At 46.1% G+C, this 16,612-nt stretch overlaps 1 protein-coding gene across 1 annotated transcript; it reads left to right on the top strand.

The window, feature by feature from the left end:
* Positions 1-15,921, top strand: CHMP4B (charged multivesicular body protein 4B). Its single transcript, XM_065031827.1, has 5 exons — positions 1-357; positions 10,756-10,933; positions 11,681-11,795; positions 12,276-12,402; positions 15,104-15,921. The coding sequence occupies exons 1-5, from the start codon at positions 162-164 to the stop codon at positions 15,169-15,171; spliced, it is 684 nt and encodes a 227-aa protein (XP_064887899.1). The 5' UTR covers positions 1-161; the 3' UTR covers positions 15,172-15,921.
* Positions 15,922-16,612: the final 691 nt, after the last annotated feature.

The following is a 16,612-nucleotide window of genomic DNA, read 5'->3' as shown; positions in this document are numbered from 1 at the left end:
GCGGGGCGGCGGGCGGGGTGCGGGGAGTCCTGCGAGCCCTGCGAGCGGCGGCGGCCCGGGCTCTGCCGGCGGACGGACGGTCTGCGAGGGGAGCGGGCACTGGTGCTTCACGGCCGTCCTCGCCTCACAGCGCGGCCTCGGCGGCCCGGCCCGGCGCAGCCATGTCGGGGCTCCTGGGGAAGCTGTTCGGGACGGGCGCCGGCGGGAAGGGCGCCGGGAAGGGCCCGTCCCCGCAGGACGCGATCCAGAAGCTCCGCGAAACCGAGGACTTGCTCAGCAAGAAGCAGGACTTCCTGGAGAAGAAGATCGAGGAGGAGCTGGCGGCCGCCCGCAAGCACGGCACCAAGAACAAGCGCGGTGAGTGGCCGGGCCGGGCCCCGGGCAACAGGTCGGGGGGGGGCGGGCCGGCCTGTGGGGCGCTGGCCGTGCCCTGTGCACAGCTCAGACATCGATCTGCCGCTGCGTTCTATAGTTTATTGCATTTATTCTCTTCTATCTCGCTCCTGGGAGCTGTGGCGGCCCCTCCGCAGGGCCCGCGGCCGTTCCCGGTTCGCACCGGCCCGGCCTCCCCGCCCGGGCGCACCCGGCGCTCGGGGGCTGGAGCGCGGCTGCCGCGTCACGCCGCGTGATATCGATGTCACTGCTGCTCGGCGCTTCTGCTCCGTCTGCGGATCCTCTCGGGGAGCGGTCGGGAACACGTTGCGAAGCAGAAGCGGGGGAGGTGCTGGTTGTGGCCGGGAGGAGCTGGAAGAGCCGCGCACTGGCGTGCGCTGAGGCCCGGCCTTACCGCTGGTTGTTTTTAATTCTAACAAACACTACTCTTTACTAAGACACTGCTTAATTTGGGGGTTTAGCCTGGCTTTACTGCTGGTTTTTTATTTCTTCTAACAAACACAACTCTTTACCAAGACCCTGCTTAGTATGAGGATTTAGTTAGGTGTATTTTCATTGTTGTTAGGGTGTCCTAAAGCTATAGGGAGCTTAGATACTAGAGACTGATGTTCACCAGGTGGAACTGGGCCCTTCTGGGGAGGTCTAATTATGTATTTGCAGGCAATGCTGGATATTGATGAATATCAGCTGGAAGGTAAGAAGTTGTCGGGGTGTGTATCTGGGTGCTCTGATGAGCTTCTTGCCTGTTTTATGGCGGTCATTAAAAGTGGTGTTTTCAGGAAAGTGTAATTTAGGTTTTTGTGTTGACGTTGCCCTTTCTGTGCTGGGTTCCAGCAGAAGGGCAGAGCTTGAAGCAGGAGGTACAGAGCTGCTGATACACAACCGACGGTCAAGGAGCAGGGGTTAATTCACGGTAACTACCAATAACAGTTTCTGCTTCACGTCACTACTTTAGTCAGCGCTTTAAGGCTCCTTTCAACGCTCAGAGCAGTTTGCTGCACCAGGGCTTCTGGTCACGCTGTGTTTGAGGGACGGTGCGAATGGAGCGAGCTCAGGCTGCCCAGTGGCTTCGTGGCCTCACGTGCTGCCACAGGTGTCTCCTGAAGGACCGCAGCAGAGCCTGACCTCAGGCTTCACTGAGTTAGTTTAGAAATCAAATTTATTACGGCAGTTTTAATAAGCCTGAGTTTCCAGTGCGTGTTTTTTTGGCCTAACTTGGTAACGAGCTTAAAAGGAGAACTAAAATACATTTTTTTTTCCTAGCCTTCCTCTTCTGCAGTTTCTGCATTCTCTGCATTATGCTGGTCCTGTTTAACTTCTCCTGAACTTCTCTTTGTGCCACCTGGTTGCCCAAGTCCTTGTCTCGCTCTGTTGTAACAGCAGCTCTCTCCGTGCGAGCTGCCCGGCCGTGTGCTCTGGGGCGCTTCGCCTAGTGGAGAGATTGAATTTCTCTGGAGGTGGAGGAAGGAGAAAAACCTGCCCATTCACTGCCGGGATTCTGGGTCACGCTAATTGAGGTCTCACAGAAGGACAAGATCCTGATGAGTAATTAGGGAGCTGTGGAAAGGAGAAGGGCTAGGGATGGTTTTCTTTTTTTCCAGAGGATTTCTGATACTAAAAGGCCAACTTTTATTCCTGGGCTGTGAGGAAAGGCAGCCGGTCACCTGCTCGCTTGCTGGGCAGTGAGTTCCCCTCGGGACAGACTGATGGACTGCTCGTTTGTTCTGGGTTCAACATGACGCTCATCAGCCGAGCTCCAACAAATTGCATTGTCTTGTATGCAGTTGTTTGGATTTTTCCCTCTCTGACTTCCGGCTGGTTTATAATTCAGAAATTATGTAATTTTGATGCAAATCACAGTCTTTTTCATGGAACTACTTCGATATAGTCGAATGTTTTAAGTAAAACTGAACAAAAGCTAGGGATTAATTTTTTTTTAAAGCGTTGGATCAAGTTTTTAAAAAGGCAGCTTTAAGAATCCTGAAGCTTTCCTAGTTCTCCAGGACTGAAGGTTTTCCCTCTGAGGATCTCTGTGTATCCCTGTATTCAGAGAGGAGCGTCCTGTGGACGGGTCGTCCTGCTCAGCTGGCAGAGGAACAGACGTGTCTGCAGCAGTGGGGAGCTCACCCGAAAAATCACAGCCGCCTTGGGAAAGCTGGCGTGACGTCGTGGTCCTCTCGGAGGAAGGACGAGCGTCTGGCGCGCTCAGGGTGACAAAAGGAAACGGTCTCTGCTCTCCAGCACACTGGGCGATTGTTTCGGTGCCAAGCGCGCGGGGTTCCTAAAGGCTCATTGACTCATTCCCGCAGCACAGAAACTTACAGGCCTCTGGTTCTTGTGCCTGCCCCAAGCACATGCAGGTTTATATTACTTTGTGAACTTACTTTCCTTGTATATTTTTCATAACTGGATTTAGGATATCCAGGCTGCGTAACTCCTCATGAATTTCCAAAGTTAAAATGGGTAACTAACAAGTATCAATTTCCTTAGTCTGTTGTTTCTTGGCAAGAGAGGTTTTAAACTCTTCATAAAAAGCTCCTTTTTTCAGGGTCTTTCTGTTCTGTTGCACAGACGCAGCAATTTTATGATCACCGTGCCTTCTGAAGGAACTCCAGTCACTTTAATAAGCAGTAATTTTATTTTTTCCCTTTACCAATTCATTCCCATTAGCCCACAGTATCAAAGTAGCTCCCAGAGAGGGCCAGGGCAGCAATCTCCACGTGTTAGGTTGGTGTGAGGGCACCTGCGCTGTTTCTGGAGCGTGTTGGGGAGACCAGCAGTTCTGGTTTTAATGTGCGTGTTGTTTTTTGTCCGTGGGATGAAAAACTACTGCGGAGAAGACGGATCATCTTCACACGGCATTCTTGGAAACATGCAAGTTACTGCTTTGCCCTTCTGAGAAGCTGGGCTATGTTTGTGTTTTGTTACCTCATGGAAATGTTCAGCCTATTCTTTTGCAAACAGCCTGTGTTCTGGTGTTTGGGTTTTCTCCTTTATTTTCTTTTCCTCAAGAGGCTCTTCAACACTTGGAGTTCAGCTTGCGGGTAGTGGACTTGGTGAAATTAATGGAAGTCGCAGTAGTACAGCATGGTTTGAACGCCAGTCAGCCGGTATCTTACTGGATCTTAAATCTGCCCTGAAAATAACTTTTGCTTTAACAAAAGAAGCGTGCAGCTGTGGGCTGGACGGTTTGGAAGCACCGAGCTGCTGCTCCATCCTTTTATTCCGCTCCAGTTTGCCCATGTGACGTTGTTGGATCCAGTCTGGGATGTTTTATCAGGCACTTAATGTTCGTGGAGCAAATCGAACCGCTGCGGTTATGGAGTTCTGGGCCTTAGTATTTGGTTTCAGGGTAGCTCAAGCTGATCTTAATCACTGCTGCTCCAGTTTTACTCCTTTCCTTGTGGCTGTCGCCTCGTCCTGCAAGAGCTGGCTCACAAAGCCGGAGAAATAGCACACAGACACAGAAAAAGCAATGGGTTAATTCCTTCGTCTCTGACTGTTTTGGATATATAACAATTCCAGAATCTGTTTCAGTGTTATCTCTTCTGATGGGAACCCAGAGCTCAAGTTCTGTCTCCATGTGAAGATCACAGCAGGGAGGGAAACCTGGTGCTGTGCCGGGTGCCACTAGTAGAAGTCCGCTCAGGAGTTTATGTCCACCTTGCAACATATTTCACCATAAAACCTGTCTTTTTGGAGTCCTGCTTTCTGATACAGCTATTTCACTACTGCGGTGGTGTGTTGTTACCAAACATGCATATTTGTGCTCTCTGTGGCTCAGCAGGAGCTCATTCCGGTTTAATGTCATGTTTACTTCCAGGTGACGGCACAGAGGTTGTTCAGATGTAGTGGGGCTGAAAAGACACTTCAATGCCAGGGTGACAGGTTCATCAGCTGACATTCAGAAACGTGCATGTTATGAAATAAACCAAGTCCATACAAACGAAAACTTCATAATGGGCTAAGTGGGAACTGTGCACAGTCACTCCAGCTTCCCTGAAGGTGAAACCTTGTTGAAATGACTTTTTAGCATCCCCATGGTGGGCTCAGCATGTGCGATGTCCTGGGAGAAAACTGCGAGGCAGAAAGTTGCTCTGGTAGGTGCTTCCCTGGCAGCGCTATCAGTGATGCTGCTGTTGCTCAACCTGCGCCTGCCCTGGAGCCTGGGATCACCATTAAAACAGTGAAATTCGGTTCTGGCCTGGAGGCACGTGCTGCGGTGTTGGCAGTTCATGGGGTTGATTCAAGAAGTATAAACTTTTATTTAATAAATATGGTTTGTTTTATTTGCTTTACAGCTTTTGGGTTTCTAAAGGTTTGTGTTTTCAACTTTTTCCCCTTAGTCATGAGTGCTGGAATCTGAGCTTTCAGGAAGAGAAGTTTAAATGTTGACGTCTCAAAATAGCATAACCTCAGCAGATGAGACGTTAAGGGAAATGCTAAATATTATGACAGCCTCAACGGAGTTCTTAGATTTGAATTTCTTTAAATTACCTTTTTCCTTCTCGGGAACGTTTTTGAGATATTGTAGGCAGTTTGCTAATTGTCAATAGAAGGAGAGATGAGCAGTTGCAGCCTAAGATGAAGCTACTCCACTGCAGGCAAAGCGGCACATTCCTTCTTGCACCTACTGGTGCCTCTTATTTATCCCAATTCAAGGACAACAAGGATGTTGCAGGTGATTAAATTTGCTGCCGAGGTGAGTGCTGGAAGGTGGAAAAGTGTTTTCAGAAGCAGCAAAAATAATGACACTTCTTTCTGTTGAGCAAATTAGAGATGGATACACAATATGATGCGCAATACAGTCACCCAGTATTAAGCTGATTATCTTAATCATCTCTAGAGTCTGGGATTTCTGCTCGAGGGCCAGGAGACCCCCCCGTTTGGGAACTCCTCTGCAGTTATCTCGCAGTATTTATCTTGGCATGGCTGGCATTTGGTGCCCATTATTTTTGTGGCTGCTGTGGATCTTTCTCATCCCATATTCAGACAGTTACATCCTTTTGCAGTGGTGTCTCTGCTGCTGCCATTTCTTCTCTCATTTGCCAGAGAGAGGATGGAGGAATTAGAGGTGAGATAAGTTATTTTCCCCCCTCAGTTGGAGTAATGAGAGCTATTAATGCGTGTGTCTTCCTCCGGGTGAAAACCCTTTCTTTGTATTGCAGGTATCTGTGATTTTTAGCAGATTTTGGCGGAGGCAGGAGGTCGATAGGCACTTGTGAACAAACTCGCTGTGTTCACAAAGCACGTGAAGCTTCATAACAAGCGTGTTTCTGGATTGAGTGGAACTCTCAGATCGCATTCCCGGTTGTTCCCAGTGCTCCGAACTAACTGGCCCTGCTGCTCCTCCCCAGATGTGTCTTTGCTGGTAAAATGTGGAGTTGCAGGTGTGCAGAAGAACACAGGCTTACGTTCTTCTGTGGTTTTAATCTGCCAATCTATACTTCTCTACTAATGGTATTCAAAAACAATTCAATAGAATCGCTATATACGTAGATATCCCATTAACACCACTTGTCCTACAAGTGTGTAAGCGGTAATTATTTGCGGGAGGGCTGTTGGTTTTTGCAGTACTACATGGGAAAACTGTATTTTTATCAGCCTGCTGACTTTTTATTGTAGGGAACATCTTTCCCGTTTCACTGACAAACTGCTGTACAGACTGCAAGGAAAAAAAAGGCTTACAACAGCCGTATTAATACCTTGCTTCTATACAGGTTGAAATACTTAAAACCCCATGAAATTAAATTCTTTCAGCTCGCATTTCTTGAGAACAAAGTGACATTATTGGGCGAGCAGTCATGCTTTTCAGGCTGAGTGCTGACGGAGGATATTGTGCACAGATGAGTGTGTCACCTTTTCACCTGTGAGCGTTCGTGAGTCAGACAGAGAAGTGACTGAAAACCCTGACGCGAGTTCCCGCTTATCAGGTTGGGTGTAACCGTGAAACCCTCGGTGTCTTGTTGTTCACCGCGGTCCAACGGTCAGCGTGAAACTTGTGCTGGAATTCCAGGGAGGACCATCACAGAATGTGAAATTTAAAACAGTATGTTGCAGTTCCTCAGCTGAAGACTGTAAATAAGAAAATGGAACGATCAGGGAGGGCATAAGAAATTTCCATAAGAAATACACGGCCGTGGCATGGTGAGAACGAGCACAAGTCTCTATTCATTTCAAGCCTCTGAGCATCAGGCTCTTTGCAGAAGCCGCTGCAAGAGTCTGGCCCAGGGATCTTGTAATCTCATGCAGCTTTTTGCGCCAAGATAAGGAAATTATCGCACTCTTGGAAAACTTAAACCAGCTGTTTCTAGACAAATAAATGTGCTGCTGATCTCATAGCACCGGGTTGTGTGCAATTCTGGCTACGTTAGAGAATAAATGCTTTGAACTTAATATACAGTTACAGGTCCTGCAGAAGCAGTTCCACAGTAATTAAAGCTGGCTATTAAATTACATTGCCTGCCTGTGTAATTACTGTCTTGGGAGCAGAAAAGGCATAATGAAGGGTGTGGGTCCTGAGGACCGTCCCCTGCACGCTGCCCAATGTGACCGCAGTTCTCACAAAGAGCAAGGATACACCGACTTCAAACGCACATCCCTTTCTGGCATGTGCGTAAATTAATGGGACGCTAGAGCATGTATTTTTAGCTTGCTGTCTCTTTTTCACACTTATTGCAAATTCTGGAAAAAATGTTTTGTTTGTTTGTGGGTTGTGGATTTTCTTTTTGAGAAAAAGAGCCCCTGTCATTCCCTACAGATCAAGTATTCAGAGCTTCGACTTTGATAAAAACTTAATAAAAATATATTACTCTGGCAGTACCTAAGGTTTCAGTCGGTATTTATGCAGATGGTGAAGACTGATGTGCAGGAAGAAAGTATCAGAGCTGCTCATCAGTTTGCAGAAATCGGTGCCTAAATAGGAGAGGAGAGGTGAAGCAGCTGTGGATGGGCACGGAATCACCCCCTTGGCTCTGTTCCTTGGGCAGATACCACTGCTCTCTGAAGTTTGTGAAGTGTGATAGCAGCGTATGGGAAACTTGCAGGCCCGTAGTGTGCTGTTGCTGTTCCTGCATTTTAAGCAGGGGTTTGTCTGTCCCCCCGCTGGCCCCCCCGGGCCCCTCTGCAGAGCTCAGTTTTTGGCTCTAGAGAGACCTTGACTCCAGAAGTCCCTTGTGACCTCGGAGCTGTGGGTGTTGATGGGCTGTGCTCCTCCAGAAACACCTGAGAACTGAGGAACTGGTCCTGAGAGGCGGAAAATCAACTGAACAGTAACGCTCTTATACAAACAAATGCGATTTTAAGTATTTCAAATGAAGGCGGATGCAGAGACGTGACCAGTTAGTGATGTGCTTTTGCAGCTGAGACTGCTGATAGAGCACAGAAGGTCTGCAGTGCATCCCACGTCTCTGCCCAGCTGTGGGGAGGGCAGATGTGCAGGAACCAGCGTTATCCCAGGTGTGTTTGCATTGGACGCAGGTGGGGTCTGTGCAAGGGGAACCGATAATTGCAACAAGTTCAACCCTGAATGTGAAGTTTAAATCCTCTTCTGTGCAGGGAGGAGCATAGGGAATTAATTGCCAAAACTTGCAGGATGAAATGGGTGCGGGTGACCTAAATTAACTTGGTGTTTTCTTATTTTTACAGCTTAATAAAGACTTCTACATGAGAAGATAGTTAAACAAGGAAACACACATTAAAATAAATTGCAGGGAGTTGTGATCGTCTCGTTTGAGGCACTGAATACCTTGTTCTGCATTCCTTGGTGCTTCCACCTGCAAAAAATTGCAGTCCTTCTGTAAGGTTTTCTTTGTTGCAGAAACTCATTAATCACTCTGATGTTAATCGACCTGCACTAAATATTTGTGCTGAACTGTCCAGGCACAGCAGCTTTATGCATGACCCTGTGCTTATTCCTGGGGCTGTCCGTCAGTCCGTGTTCTCTTAGGCTACTGAAATAGGCATTTCTACCAGTGGCTCTTCAGGGAGGTACAGGCGGGAATTGGGGACAAAATTTGGTCCTTGTGTTGGCCTTAATGGAGGGAGCGGAAAATATAAATACCAGCCATGGCCACTTGGCCCTCACAAACCCATTTTAAGTTTTCACTTGAAACAAGGCAAGTTTTAAGCCTAGCATGTTCATGCTCCTGTTCCTAGGCAGGATCTTGTTTACAAAGTTTGGTGTCTGAGCAGCTTGTTTTAAATGTGCGTGAGCATGAAACGGAGGTAAACTGTAGCTATGCTCGGAGAAAGCTGTACGTAAGTTGTGGTACTTTACTTCGGTTTGTATGACGGATATGAAATCTCTGGTTTTGCCAATAATTCTTCATGATGTGCCAAATCCTCAATTAAGAATGTCCTGTCACCGTCTGATGCTTTTCCAGCATCTGTCGCTATATAAACACAGCCTATTAACAGTTTTATCTTTCTGAGTAAGAAAACTTTATATATCCTTAATTAAACCATTAGCGCAAAATTAACCAGACTAAATATACCAGTAATGTGTTGCTCATCAATTTGTGATCTGGCGTAAAGCTGGAATGTTTCAGATGGTATTTGCACTGGATTCTGCAGAGCAAACACTGTCCTTTGTGTAACACAAAAACCTGGCCCTGTTCCCACTCCTGGCAAACGAGAATGGATGTTGGACCGACCCCAGGATGGGGACATTTACTGGTGGTTGGGCTGAAATCAGCAAAGGGGCTCGATGTGGAGCTTTGTCCTTGTGTTGGGACAGTCGAGGTGGTCTGTGCTTTTGTGGTTTTGATCAGTTCTAAATCAGCCTGTGCTGCTTTGCGTGCCTGGCAGCCTCAGCTGTACCTTCAGAAAGTACCTTTTAAATTCTCTAATATGTTAGCGTAATTTGAAAGTAATCAAATACAGCATGTTCATAACCAGTTGTAGAACTGAGGGTACATGCAGGGCTTCTGGACACCAGGGTGTTATCTCGAGGGAAGGTCAAGATGCCATCTGACAAAATGCATGGGGTGCCTGCAGGCTTAATCTGCTTTAGGAGATGAATTACTTTGCTTGTGTTGCAGAAACATACTCATCATGTCACCAAGTTATCACCCCACTAGCAGGGGAGATAAGGGAAGCTTGTCTGCTGTGGGGATCTCCTACTCCGTGTCGCACCCACCCCAAATCTGCTGTGGAACCGTAAACAGGGCTGCAAAGTTTTGAAATAACATCTTAAAGATTAAAACCCTTTATTGGTCACCTTTCGTGGTGCTCGTGACTGATCTGTTGGGAGGTCCAGGGTGTTCATTTTTAGCGGAGCCTGTGTCATGTCAATGTTTTCCTGTTCTTTACAGATATCAGAGCACTGAAGAAATGGAGTGTGCATGTGGCTGAGGTCAGAAACCAAGAGCAGGGCTGTTAGGACAGCAGCTTTCCGTTTTTAGAGTAGGCGGTTGGAGTATATGACCAGGTCTGTCATGCAGGGGACACGTCTGTTCATATCAGGAGGGGCAGCAGGAAATCCCTGAAGAGAAGCTCTGGTTGTGTGTTGGATACCCGATGTTTGTTCAAGCGCCGCAGTGCTCAGAGCTTGGTAGGTTTTGCCCACGCTGCAGCTCCTACCAAAACTTTTACCATGTGCAGACAAGATTATCTATAAATCCAGTTTGTGCTCAGTGTCGGTGTTTTGGGAACACGTCCATCACTCTGTTGTCTGTCCAGGTGTCTCGGGGAGAACCGGCGGTTGTCACCAGGTGGGTGCGTGACAGCACCAGCAAATTGCTCCAACCAATTTCAGTGATAACACCTCATGTCTTCAGTAGGGACTGTTGTGTGGACCATGCCTTGTCGTAGGAGTAATATGAAACATGCACAAAGTTTGTTTATATATATTTCCATATTTGTAGAAATAGGTGTATTTCACCACATGAAGCTGAAGGAACATCTGTCTTTCTTTCTATCTGAATGAGCTGCTGGGGGGACCGTGCAGCGGCTTCTGAACCTCATCTGACAGCAGCTACAGCAACGGTGCCGTGATGTATTGGGGTGATGGTGAACAAAGGTGTTTGTACGTGGACCAACTTGCACTTGGCAGGCTGCTGGTTTGTGGTCTGGTTTGTTGTGTGTTACAGGTGACCGGGCGACTGGTCCTTGAGTTGCTTCTGGGCTTGAATCCTTCACGTTGCAGGGGGTGGACAGCAAGGGTCTGGCCACCTTCCGACAATTCTGCTGAAGGAGGCAAACGCAAGGGTTAGGCAACTTCATTTATCTGGGACAAAAGGTGAACGCCACACAACGGAACGTGCTGAACATTTCTCTGTCCTGAGTGGCATTTGGTACAAAATGTGAATGGCTGTTCTGGGCACAAATCTCACAAATCCCGCTCTTTTCTTTGTTGTTCAGCTGCTCTTCAGGCCCTAAAGCGTAAGAAGAGATATGAGAAGCAGCTTGCACAGATCGATGGCACGTTATCAACCATCGAATTCCAGAGGGAAGCCCTTGAGAATGCCAACACTAACACTGAAGTGCTCAAGAATATGGGTTATGCTGCTAAAGCTATGAAAGCTGCTCATGACAACATGTAAGTCGTTCCCTTCTGCATCTTCCTGTAGGAACTTTAGTTTGTGATTTGGTTGATCTGCTCAATGCCAGGTGGTTTGTAACCAAAAGTAGAGCTGGAGTAGCAAAATCTTCTTTTCAAAGGCTGTAACTTAAACTGAAATACTAGATATACGGTCATATTGAACAAAATACACATCTATGGGTGCTTTCTCAGTTTGACATAATTTTATATGGCACGAAAGCCGCTGCCTTTGTCCGACAGCAAACCAGCACCAGTGTAGCCCAAAGCAAATGGGAGGGTGCACCAGTCCCAGATCCGCCTGGTGGCAGCAGGAATTTTAAGCCTCAAGGGGAGGCTTAAACGTCTTTCCGTGCAGCGGAGTTGGTGTACGTAGCAATAATATAGCATTGTGGGAATGTTGTACTTGCTCCAAAAGCAAGTATTGTAGACGTAATGTGATAATGCTGGATCAGGGAACAGAGCAAATTATTATTAATAGCAGTAATGCAGAACACAACCCCTTAATATGAAGTGTCTGTAGATACCTGCTGTGAGCTAAGCTTTTAAGAAAAACATAAAAAATACGCACATAATTCTGTTGAGACTGGGGGATAAAATTCAGGCTTGCGTGCAATGTATGTTTTAGGAAAGGACCTTGTAAAATGTCACAGTGGTGTGGCGTTGCTACAAAACGCAGGAAATACAGTTTTAAGGGCCGATTGGGAGAGTGCCTAATTATATTGAACTCTTTCCTTTCTTCTACAGGGATATTGATAAAGTAGATGAATTAATGCAGGACATTGCAGAACAGCAGGAGCTGGCCGATGAGATTTCAACAGCCATCTCAAAGCCAGTAGGATTTGGGGAAGAATTTGATGAGGTATGCTTTAAATCCGCCCCTGTTTATAGCACAGATTTATTTATGTTGGAAAGACCCCTGATATCAAAGAGTTTGGCCATTAACCCAACACTGCTAAGTCCACCACTAAACCGTGTCCCTAAGGGCCATGTCTGCACATCTTTTGAACACCTCCAGGGATGGTGACTCATTGGGGATGTTCATATCTGCATGTTGTGTGTGTCTGGTGTAGTACTGGGGGTGTAAAATCTCTCGTGGAACCTGTTAGTGGCTGTTCTGCCAGTGCAGGCAGCTGCTCTGACCCGGCTTCGTGCTGGGAATGGTCTGCACGGCCTGATCTGAGAACGAACTCAGATGAAGATTTGGACTCCTCATCTCCTCAGTTTGATCCTATGTGTTGAAGCTATTTTCTTTACTAATATGACCAGCTAAATCTACTTGCTAATAAATACAACTTAGTTTATTAATTTTGCTTTCTGTTTTCCTTCTTTAAAAAACTAGGATGAACTCATGGCAGAACTAGAGGAACTAGAACAAGAAGAACTAGACAAAAACTTGCTGGAAATAAGTGGTCCCGAGACAGTACCACTACCAAATGTGCCCTCAATATCAATACCGTCAAAGCCAGGTATGTGTGGACCTTTACCAGAAACATCTTGGATTGTTAAAAGCATGTGCATTTGACTGCAGACTCCCCAATGTGAGGGATCCGGCTGCAGGCAGCGCAGGGGTTTTCTTGGAATTACTGCATGAATCACAGATTACATCTAGCGCCATTTCTCCAGGGGGGTAACGTGCATTTCCTAAGGAGGATGAAAGTGAATAGCAATCACAGGAACAGTTACTATCCATTCTAACACTATCAGTTTATCTACAGCACCCATGACGCTCAGAGTGGAGACGGGGGGGTAAGGAAACCAGTTGTGATCTTGACAAACATACCAAGGCTGTGAAAGGGAGTGCAGAGTAAATGAGCTCTGGGAATTAATCCCAGGCTGGTTCAGATACTCAGGCTGAACCACGACACTTCCTTGCTGCTTTTTTGTTGAATTTGATCCTTGCCTCTCTGGCTTTTGGGAGGAACGAACCCCAAAGTCCCCACTTTGGGGCCAGCCGTTGCCTCCTCTGAGGTTTGCACGTAATCACGCCAGTCAGTACCAAACCGAGGGTCATCCCAGTCACAGAGCACATACATCTAGAAAATTATAGTTAGTGTGGTGAACGTAGAGAACCGGCACAAAATATCCGCATTGACACAGTTCCAAGTTGCTGTTAAATCTGAGCTGATCACTCTTCCGTGAACTGGAAGTGATACCTCATGAAACAGAGTTGAGAAAGGATACCCTTGGCACACGTTAATGCGATATGAAGCTTTACCAGCCTATTTTGCCAAATCTACCTTAACGTGTTATGAATAAATTGTGGAATTTGCAGATCTATTTCATGTGCTTACTTAGGAAAAAAAAGGCCTGAAAAACCAGGGGATGAAAATAACCCAGATTGGTCAGTGAATCTGTAATTATTTTGCCGCCTTTCCAGGTTTGACAGGATGTGAGAAGCAGCAGATGCTGCCGAACACCGAGCTGCTGCCTTAGTGACGTGCTGCGGAGTTCAGTCCTTGTCCGTTGTATTCTTTTACTTTGACCAAATTGGTTTGTTTTCCTAGTTGTGTTTTGCTGGGTGGAATTGCTGCCAGGTGCTCACGAGAGGAGAGCGACTTCTATCCATATAACTTAAATCTGCAACTTTATCTAGATATAGATCCAACAGCAGGAGAAACAGTTTAAATAAACATGTGCATTACCTTTTTATGTCCTGGCTGCTTTAATGAGGTTTGTTCTCTAAATATTCCTTGGGTAACAGACATTAAAACATACTGACTTGGACCCAAACATGCTTTTTGCATTATCTTAGGTAGTAGTGACTGTGTGCTAGTAAGAGGCATTGTAGTTGTGCACACATTTGAGTAACTCTGCAGCATGACACTTACATAGACATAAAATTCCTAAAAGAATAAAAATAATAAAGACATCAAACTTTTTCAATAGTAAAAGCTATTAATATAAAACTCAGTGTTTTGTAGGTTTTATATTAAGGTTCTTTTGGGCGGAAATTAGAATTCCATCAATGTATTTTAACGGCGTGCCACTTTTTATTCGAGCAACGCTGGCCCTGAGAGGAGCGTGGGGGAGGCGCGGGGCTCTGGAGCGCTGCTGCCTGCGGATTCACCTTGTGGGGCTTCTTCCCCTAGATTATTCTTCACTTAAAATTGGCTTCATATACACTGGGATTAAAAGTTTACTTGTGGTCATCATGGGCCAGACTTTGAAAGAGTTCACTTACCTGACGGCACAGATACCCCCCTGATGTGCCTTTTGAAGTCAGTAACGTCTCTTCTGCGGTAGAACTGACTCTTATTTACCTCCCGGAAAATGAGGGCGAGCTTTCCTGCTTTTCCAGTTCTCAGGACTGTCTGGATTTTGGCTTAACTAGTCTGAATGAGAAATGTTTTGCAGTTGCCTGTCAGCTGAATGAATGTCAGAAGAAATTCAGGCAAAAGCTGTTTCTGTTTAAAAGAGACTGAAAGAGCTTAATTTAGGAAAACACATTCCAAACTTGTATAAATGATGGGTCTTGAGTGTGACTTAATGCTGACTCAGCTCTCTCTTGCGTAAATGCTTCATTTGGAATGACACAAACCATTTTGAGCATGAATTATCTGCCTTTTCTCACCCCCCCTTCTGAAACGAAAGCGCTGCCTGAGGAAATGACGTCTTTTCTTGGTGTTTTCCAAAATTACTGCAGCTATTTCTGGCCTAAAAGCCTTTTTGCTGCGTTGATAGTTTCCATCTCCAGGAACTGGACTTGTGGTGTTAGGACAGAGCAGCGTTTGCTCCCCTGGCAGGACCAGAGGTGACAGTGGGGTGACGCTTCGAGAACTTCTAAATGGAATAAGGAATGATTTTATTCTTTTAATAGAGACACAACTGTGACACTGGAGAGTCCAGACAGGACACCCAAACCTCAGGGTGGCTGCTTGGGGGTTTGGTGAGGATGGAAGGTGATACGTGCTGCTGGCGTACACGGCTTAACCCCCCGGCGTGTTTGTCTCTTCCCACGTAAAGTGGAAATATCAGGAGTTTATCCCGTTCTGGCTTTTTCTGAAGACCCCGTTTACTTAATTCAGAAAGATCTTGTCTGTTTGTTACTGGCATGTGGTGCTTCATTTCTTGGTTGGGCCGGTGGCACAGAGGCTTCTGTCCCGCAAAGAACCGGGACAAGATTCTGTCAAGTTTCACGCTCATTTGTTTTCTTTTAATATTTTGCAGCCAAGAAGAAAGAGGAGGAAGAGGATGACGACATGAAAGAGCTGGAAGCTTGGGCAGGAACCATGTAACCGCAGCAGCAACTGGCTGAAAAGAGACTTTGATTACATATTCTGGGTACAAATGTGTTGTGTTGAGGAGAAAGCGTAAGCAAAATGTCTTTATCTTTAATTTTAACCCAAAGCAGTGGGAACCGCGTTGCTGTTTTCTGCATAGCATGGTCTGCACAAAGTAAGGAAGGGGAGCAGGGGGAGTTGCCTGCGGTTGAATACGGTTGGATTTCTGTAAAAAGGTATTTGCAAAATCAAACATTCAGCTTTTGGACTGTGCTACTGCCGCTGCTGGATCTTCATCTTCAAAAGTTTGGGCCATATTGAATTGAAATAAGCTGAAAAGAAACCCAACACTCTGTAATTTTAAGTCAGTTTTAGTGTGTTTAGAAGTCTTGTAAGGCATTTAAAACCAGGAAAAGTCGTAAGCCACCATTGGCTTCTTATTGTCTTTAGGTGCGAGAATGCTTTAGGTTTTTAGTTCTTTGCAAGTTGTATTTATATCCCTCGATGCTGTGTGGCCAGCCTTGTGTTTGTCACTGCAACAACCTAGTCACTGTTCCCATTTAACTGGTGGTGATTGGCGATGGACAAACGCCGTCTTGGAAGGCGGGAAGATTCAAATTTCAGTTGTACATTTTTCTACATAGCACTACAATGTTTATTGCTTTTTTGTGATAATTGATAACCCATTCAGATACATGCACACAATTATTTTAATTAAGAAACTACTATGGATTGCACTGTATTAAATATCTCGATTAATTTTCATCTGTGGCTACTGTTGTCAGTTCTTTGTGATGTTTAAGTAATCTGACTATAATTTACAAGCAGTTTGGCCTCTTTCTGCGTGAGTGCCACACTTTTTAAAGCCAGCTGAACTTTGGCCCTATGACTGTGGCTTGGTTGTATAAAACTTCACCCTTAGCTGAGCAAATTGCTGGAGCGCTGCTACTTTTAAGCTGTTTCCTTATTACAATAATATTCTGGTCCGCTGTTTCAAAACCTCCACACAAAGGAGAAACCAAAACGGATGTAACAGTAGAAGCAGCAAGTTTAGGGGCAGAGCTGGGGGCCTTGGCTTTGTGTTTTTGTGACAGATTTGCTGTGCACTCTGCTAACAGATGTGTGTTAAAGCAGCAGCATAATCGGAGTTCTGGGCGAGCATCTCTAGCGCAGGGAAGTGTCTTTAACAGTGTTCAGGTGTAGCTGGGGGAGGAAAAAGAAATCCCCAAAGCACCGTTAATGCCTTTAAGGTTGCTGATGTAGAACATCAGAAATGGAGTGCCAGAGCAGACCTGGCCCAGCTGTTTCCTGCATTACGTTTGCTTTCCTGTTCGTGCAGCCAATTCCTTTGAAGGAAGAACCTTGTCTGCACAGCAAGAAGAAAACGTGACAATGACCATGTGTTGTGATTCCTGTTTACTTGTAGCTAGGACTATGTTACTTCTCACAACCTATT

The sequence above is a fragment of the Columba livia genome, chromosome 16 (assembly GCF_036013475.1).
Source record: "Columba livia isolate bColLiv1 breed racing homer chromosome 16, bColLiv1.pat.W.v2, whole genome shotgun sequence".
Classification (NCBI taxonomy): Eukaryota; Metazoa; Chordata; class Aves; order Columbiformes; family Columbidae; genus Columba; species Columba livia.
The sequence above is the reverse complement of the archived record's forward strand: the minus strand, read 5'-3'. Positions and strand labels throughout refer to the sequence as shown.

Coding starts and splice junctions, on each gene's coding strand:
- CHMP4B (XM_065031827.1), top strand. CDS start 162: ATGTCGGGGCTCCTGGGGAAGCTGTTCGGGACGGGCGCCGGCGGGAAG. Junction 11,796..12,275: donor TTGGGGAAGAATTTGATGAG/GTATGCTTTAAA, acceptor TTAAAAAACTAG/GATGAACTCATGGCAGAACT. Junction 12,403..15,103: donor ATCAATACCGTCAAAGCCAG/GTATGTGTGGAC, acceptor AATATTTTGCAG/CCAAGAAGAAAGAGGAGGAA.